At 34.9% G+C, this 7,447-nt stretch overlaps 1 protein-coding gene across 1 annotated transcript in view; it reads left to right on the top strand.

The window, feature by feature from the left end:
• The window catches only part of LOC116888820 (complement factor H-related protein 4-like), a 48,424-nt gene extending 41,917 nt beyond the window's left edge, over positions 1-6,507 (top strand). Inside the window, exons 8-10 of the mRNA XM_032890098.1 lie at positions 1,433-1,609; positions 3,378-3,561; positions 5,617-6,507. Coding sequence (XP_032745989.1) covers positions 1,433-1,609; positions 3,378-3,561; positions 5,617-5,656 — 401 coding nt within the window. The 3' untranslated portion in view covers positions 5,657-6,507. The remainder of the gene's footprint in view (positions 1-1,432; positions 1,610-3,377; positions 3,562-5,616) is intronic.
• Positions 6,508-7,447: the final 940 nt, after the last annotated feature.

Consider the following 7,447-nt stretch of genomic DNA (forward strand, 5'->3'; position numbering starts at 1 on the left):
AGAAGGGAGAAAAAGAAAATCAAACAGTTTGAGCATTAGGGGGAAAGGTAGAATTTGAGAAGCGAGAGTGGACAGAACAGCCTGTTTTAAGTAGCCAGCCCTACCACCTGAGGCGATGGTGAAATCTCAGCCCATGCTGCCACTGAGGGACATGTCTGGGTTGATGGCCTTGCAGGGGTCTGTGTTGATGTCTGTGGCTAATATTACTACTAAAGATCATGTGGACATTTGTTAGTGGGTTTTTAAAAGAGTGGTTTTGTTTTTCTCTAGCTTCCAAATAATTAAGATTATTTAACAAGATTTAAGGACACAGCAACTGAGAAGTATTACTATATTTAATCCTCCAAACTAATCTGGCTACCCTCTTGCCAAAATCCTTGTGATACTTGCATTTTAGTACTATCTGGCTCTCTCTACTCCAAGTGTATTCTCATCCTGGGCTCTCCCAGGGGCTAATCCTCATTTCCTCTCTCTCTTCCCCGCTACCCTGGCTGGGAAGAAGTCCAGCCCTATTGTTTACTCGGCTTAGTCACTGGCTGAGCAGCTTCTTTATTGAGCAACTAGAGATAGTTCTGGAGCAATGTTTACACATATTCAAACAGGAGATTCTCAGAAAAGGATTACATCCAGATATAGGGGCACAATAATCAGTATCTAAATAATATGAGGATAATCTTTACATAGTGCACAATACTATTGTGCCTACAGGTGTCTCTGGTCTAGTCTGCCACATAGGACCACTTTAAAGGCTTGGGACTGTACAGAGCTGGTCCCATCACTTGTCTACTGTGAGATGACCTGTGTGTGAATGTGTTGTCCTCCTCCACTCCTCAGCCCTTACCACCTAACCTACAGCAGTCAGGAAATCTGGCCCTGTGATCACTAGAGTGGGAGGACTGGCTTTGCCTCCCACCAGCGACAGTGCTTGGGTAAGCAAACTGCACCTCCACTGAGCACCGCGGTAGAGCTGAATCTGGTGGTATGGATGTGGGTGAACCAGCCCTGAGGACCTGAGAGCAAGAGTGTGTTGACCCTGCACCTTGCCAGGTACAATACTCAGTTAGCTAGGAGAACAGGAGAGTGCTAGAGAGTTTGCCCTGGTAGTACAGGAGATCCAGCTAGTTGCAGGCTGACCAACTCAGCAACCTCCCATGTCCATAATCAAAACTTTGAGCTGGCCCACCCCAACATCTACCTCATCTATAAACTGCTGGGGTGGGTGAAAGGGCTGATTCTGAAGATCCAAAGCTGCAAGATATAGAATCCTTTTTCATTTTAATAAATGGTTCAGTTGTACTTCCTAGAAGGCTTTTATACAGTATCTAATTTGTTAGAATACATTAACCTATAAAGCTTTTTTCTTGTAATGGAAATTATTCAGCTTATCCTCTGACACTTTAGAAATGAAATCTTCAATTTTATTATGCATTAGAATCGTGTGATGTGCCTATATTTGAGAATGCTGGAACTAACAATGATAGCACTTGGTTTAAACTCAATGACAAAATAATCTATGAATGTCATGTTGGATATGTGAACAAACATAAACATACCAAAGGCTCTATAACTTGTCATCATGATGGATGGTCTGACATACCCTCATGTTATGGTGAGTACTGTTATCTCTAGAATTTTTTCACAAAGCAAAATTAAATATTTATTTTTAACTTAAAAATATTAAATATCCTAGAGTCTTCTACTAGACTTATTATAAACTAAGAAAAAAATGCTATGAAAGGAATTTTGGAAAGACAGAAGAGATGATAATATCTGCTTGTATTGCTTCATTGTATTAATTTATTCTGTGTGTATTTGCATGAATGTATGTGTTTGTGGATGTATGTAAACCACGTTGGACATGCAGATGTCAGATGCTTGTGTGAGTCAGCTCACTCTTTTCATCGTGCGAGTCCTTAGGATTGAACTCAGGTCACCAGGCTTAGAGTCAACAACTCTCATTGTGTAAATCTTCTCACTAGTGTGATAATCTATTTTTAAAACAATACATTCATCAGGTGGGATATATATCGTATTTGACTATAATTGTTTTTAGTATCATAAATGCAAGCTCTTAATTTTTTAAACCAGGTCATCATTTCTAAAATTATAATTTGCAGTGTAAAATGAGATCATGAAAACTTGAACAATGTGAGGGAGGAAGCTGAAAGACAATTGGCAATGCAGAAAAAAATTGAAAGGACAATAGGAGAGACTAAGAAAATTGATTTCCAGCACAACTTCAAGCAAAGTGGCACAGACCTGTAATCTTATCACTTGGGAAAAAGAAGCATAAGGTTCTCTATTTCAAGATAAGTCGGGGTTATACAGGAAACTTATCACAAACAAACAAGAAGAAACACATAACCACCAAATAATAATATCAAACTAAAAAATGAAGATCATTACTTCTACTGAGAATAAGCCATTCAATATTATAAAATCAGGACTTTCTACAGTACAATGCTAAAATAAATGCAAGGATGAAAGTATTCATTCATTGGGACAATACTTAGCTAAGTCATGGTCTTAGGGTCAGTTCTAGCATTAGATAAATAAGATGAGCATTAATACAAAATTATTTATATACAGCTCTGTTTGGCAAAATTTATCCTATATGGAGCTGATATACAAACATCTAAATCAAATAGGAGCCAGAACACCAATATACAAATACCACCAAAGTCCAATGGGGTGAAACACGAGTTTTATTGAAGTTACTTATAGAAATATAGGTAAGGGTTTATTTACAGGGGAAAAAATGACTCAAAGACAGTTGCATCACCAAACCCTATGCAGTATGGGTGACAGCTCACAAAATCTGGGAACCTGGAGTACAACTGCACAGCCTGAAGATGGCTCAACATATTGGAGAATGTCTCTTCCAACTGACTCCATTGGTCTGAAGCCCTTTGAGACAGCTAAGGTGGTTCCACCTACCTCCAGAGCTGGTAGCCAAAGTATAATAATATATGGGTGGCCATACTCACCTTGAACCTATGGGACTCAGGAAGCTTAATTTACCCTTGTCAATAAATGTATATTTCACAAAAAAAAAAGACAATGAAGAATCAAAAATGTGTACAAAGAACAATAAATACTTCAGTGTCTTAAAAATAAACTCTACCTGTCTACATTGGCATTTATCTGTTCAGCAGCTGATAAGACATCTACTATCACTGTAAGGCTTCAGAGCAAACATGTTTGCTTCAGTTGAGTATGTGCTTTAGGTGAGAAGGAAGAACTTGCCCTTTAACTATCGATTTTCATCATAGGAAATGCTTCAAGCAATCATTATCGTAGCCTGAAATCATTAGTCTTGACGTTGTGTACATTCCTTTGACTTGATCTCTCAAAATTTCAAATGTTGTCTTTTTTAGATTCAACAAAGATTTGTGGGCCTCCACCACCTATTGCCAATGGAGACATCACATCCTTCCCACTACCAGTATACATACCACCATCATCCGTTGAATATCAATTGCCAGTCTTTATACCAACTGCAAGGCAACAAGACAATAATATTATAAATGGAAATGGTCTGATCCACTTGAAAATGTTTACGTAAATAACGTGTTTCTTATAGATCCCAGGAAAAGTCAGTATTCCAATATGAAGGCTGAACTCAACTCATTTTTAGATTGCCATATGTGGTAAATCCCAAAGAGGTACTCAAATTTAACAACTTAAATCTGTTAAGAATCTAAATGGGTGTCAGTATACAAAATCAGCTTTTTTTCTGTATATTAATTCCATTTTTATGAGATGTAAAAATAAAACAATCTCACTTACACTAATTAAAATTAATCTACCAATGACTTCAAAAGAAATGAATGACTTCTGAGTGCTGAAGCTTATTGATGAAGGAATTCACAAAAAAAAATTGAAAAGTCTATATATAGGTTTAGAAGAATAATATTAAAATGCCTGTGTTTCCCAAGGCAATTAGCAGACTCTATGAAACTCCATTAAAATATGGAAACATACTTCATACAATATGAGAAACAACTCTAAAATCTGTATGAAAGTACTATTATATGTATATGAGTAAAAGAAAACATGTAGAAAAAATCTGGAAGTGATTGTAATACCTTATTTCAAAATGTAGTAACTACAGTAACAAGAACATTCCGACACTAAGATAAAACTGATGCTGAAAGGAGAATGTATTTGAGGGAATTATCTAAACATGTATAGTTAATTGATCTTGATAGGTTTCAAATACACACTGGGAAAAGGCATAGCATCTTCCATAAATAATACAAGGAAAGTTGAGATATACACAGAGATGACCAATTTTGTTCCTGTTTCATTCTGTGAGAAAAAAGTCAACTAAAAGTGGAACAAAGACATAAATGTAAGAATAAAAACATCGCAACTACAAAGGAGAACTTATGCAGGTTTGGTCTCTGAATATTTGAATGGGATCCCAAAGAACACACAAAAAATAAAACCCTGAGCAATGGAGTTTGTCACAATGAAATGCTTCTGCATAGTAAAGAAGATAATCATTATATTTAGTAGACAGACTTCAAAATTAGGAAAAATGGTTATCAGTTAATTCATTGTCACGGGTTTACATATATAACATAAGTTCTCAAAAGAATCATTGAAAATATTTCAATTCATTTTAGAAGGTAAGTCTACAAAACTGAATTAAAAAAACAAACGTTTATCAAAAATAAATAAATACATATGTCAGTGAGGAAAATAATGCCAATTTAATTATCTCTCATGGTTCTGCCTGTCAAAAGTCCCAATAAATTCTTCCATTCAGTTAATTCTTTATGGAAAACCCTTAAAAATAACAAATGTATGTGAAAAAGAAGCTCCTCTGTTAATAAAAGGTATGATTTTGAACATTATTGAAAAACTTCTATAAAAGATTGCTTTGAAATTTATATACCATTTACTATACCCCATCTTTTGCTATATATATGCAAAAGAAACAAATTAACCTAATATCCAAAATGTAAATTATTGCCAGTGCTAATTAGCTGACAGGACCCTAAGACAAGGAAATCATCTATATTTCCAAAAATATTTCAATGCCTAAAGGCAATGTAGTATATTTATATGATGTAAGCCAAGATAGTGATGAAGAGCTGCTTTTCAATTATGTTTTGTCCTTGATTTTTGTTTTTATGATAAATATTTTAAAATATCAAAATAAAATTTATGACATATTAATAATTTACTTCTTGGTAGTATATCACGAATATTATTAGAAACAATTAAGTTTGGTTTCTAATTCATTATTTTTTAAATAATTGTCATATCATTAACATTAGATTTAAGTACCATTCATAATGTCATCTGTTAAATTGTATAACACGTGCACACTATCTAAATCAAGGTAAACCATCACTAAATATCCTAAAATGCAAATACTGATGTTAGGAATGATTGATGATACGATCGTGATTACATTACGTATATTATTTTTATATCATTTAATGCTCTATATTTCACTTTCTACTATACGCTATATATCTTTATATGTTTTTAAAAAGAGTTTGTCAAAGTATTCTTTTAATATATAATAAGCTACACTCTGCTTGAAAACTGAGCTCTGATAGTTTTCATGTATGATATCTGATGGTATGTTTTGCTTTTTAGATCCATGTGTAGATCAATACAATATGAGGAGGAAGCATAACATAACTTTCATAACGGAAGAAAACCAAAGACTGTATTACCAATCAGGGGAGATGCAAGAATTTAAGTGTAAAAATGGACATCATCTGGCAACAACTCAACCGTTAATTACAATATGCATTAATGGTCACATCAATTACCCTGTTTGCACAAAATAACATTTAAAGTATTAGTAGAATTTACATATACATCTTTGTTCCATTAAGGTGCATGTGTACTATCAATACAGTAAGAGCTTTACTTTTGAACTCTTGCTTAACTCATTTTCATTTATAAGTATAAGTTTGTATTGATGTATGATGATTAAAGCTGGAAACTAAGAGACTAGCAGACACGCAAGGAAAATACACTTTTTCAAAGCTCCTAAAACCAAAACATATATATATACTAACTGCAAAACAAGTTTACAATAATTAGATATTAACTTCTCTGTCTTTTATCACTAATTTCCTAATCTTTTCAAAGCTTCTGCTATACCTATGAAATAAAGCTCTGAAATTCTAGTGAACATAAAACATGTTCTCAGTCTTCAAAACTGTATCATTTCACAAATATGTAAGAAAATTATCATATTTATATTGCTAATGGACTATAAATACGGGCTGTATATTGACTTTGAGTTGGTAGTACATAAGTTGAGGAATTTTGTGAAAAGAACATCTTAATGTGTAACTTTTCATTTTTAATTTTTCAAGCAATTATGCACTGACAAATTTTTAATTACATGTATGATTACGTGCAACTATCACGATGGCACAAAACCTACCGAACGTTTGTGCAACTTACGAGACAAGCAGAGAAAGCAGCATACTCTCGTCAAAAACAGGAAAGATACATGTTAAATAAAATAGAGACATGTCTTAAGAAATGTGGTACAGCTATGGGTTTTGCTCTCTTTCCAGCCTACTTCCATCCCCTTGGGACCCATCCTCGTGAAGCAGTCCAAATTCCCAGAAGGTTGGCCTGTTTATCCATTTCAACTAGCCTTTCTGCAAATTTTCTTTGTATGTCTGTTATTCTCTGTAGTGACAGACTTTACTGAGCAAGTTGCGTTCTGCTACCAGGGCCGATAGCCTGCGTACTGGCTAGAAATCAAAGGATCTAAAGCACCACATTGCCAAGAGTCCAGGTAGGTAACAACAGCCAAAGGGAAGCCTATCACTATCAACATAGCGGGAACCAAAGAAATTCTACGAGAACTCCCAAATGCATAGCTCAGAATCGCCACTTTGTCTAACAGCACGCACATGATTAAACAAACCCTTACTGACTTTCAGCGGCACATCAGACCTATTTTCACGTGCCTTGTTATGAAAAAGCAATTAAGCACGCAAGACACGAAAGCTTCCAAAAGGCATTGCAAGTATGCTGAAGAATTTTCAAAGACATGAATAAATACCTAAATGAGGACAGCGAGAGCAGCAGATGGAAGTTGTTCAACGAAAGTTGACAGAGAGAGGACAATAGAAAAAGTTCGGAGTGTGAAAGTGAGAGTTAATGAAGTTGGGAAAACACTAAAAGAAATGTCGAGCTGAATTAAAACTCAAAAGCCTCCAGCAAATCAAAGGCAAAATCTCACCAATACCTCACTTATATGGAATATGAAGTGAAATGAGAATTTGGTCTGGAAGACAAGATTAAAAAATAGGTAGCTCAGTATTTTATTAATTTAAAATAAAGAAACTAGAGAAGGAAGATGAGGAAAGAAGGAAGGAAGGAAGGAAGGAAGGAAGGAAGGAAGGAAAGAAAGAAGGAAGGAAGGGAAAGGGAGGGATGATTGAGAGAGGGAGAG

The sequence above is a fragment of the Rattus rattus genome, chromosome X (genome assembly GCF_011064425.1).
Source record: "Rattus rattus isolate New Zealand chromosome X, Rrattus_CSIRO_v1, whole genome shotgun sequence".
NCBI classification, from domain to species: Eukaryota; Metazoa; Chordata; class Mammalia; order Rodentia; family Muridae; genus Rattus; species Rattus rattus.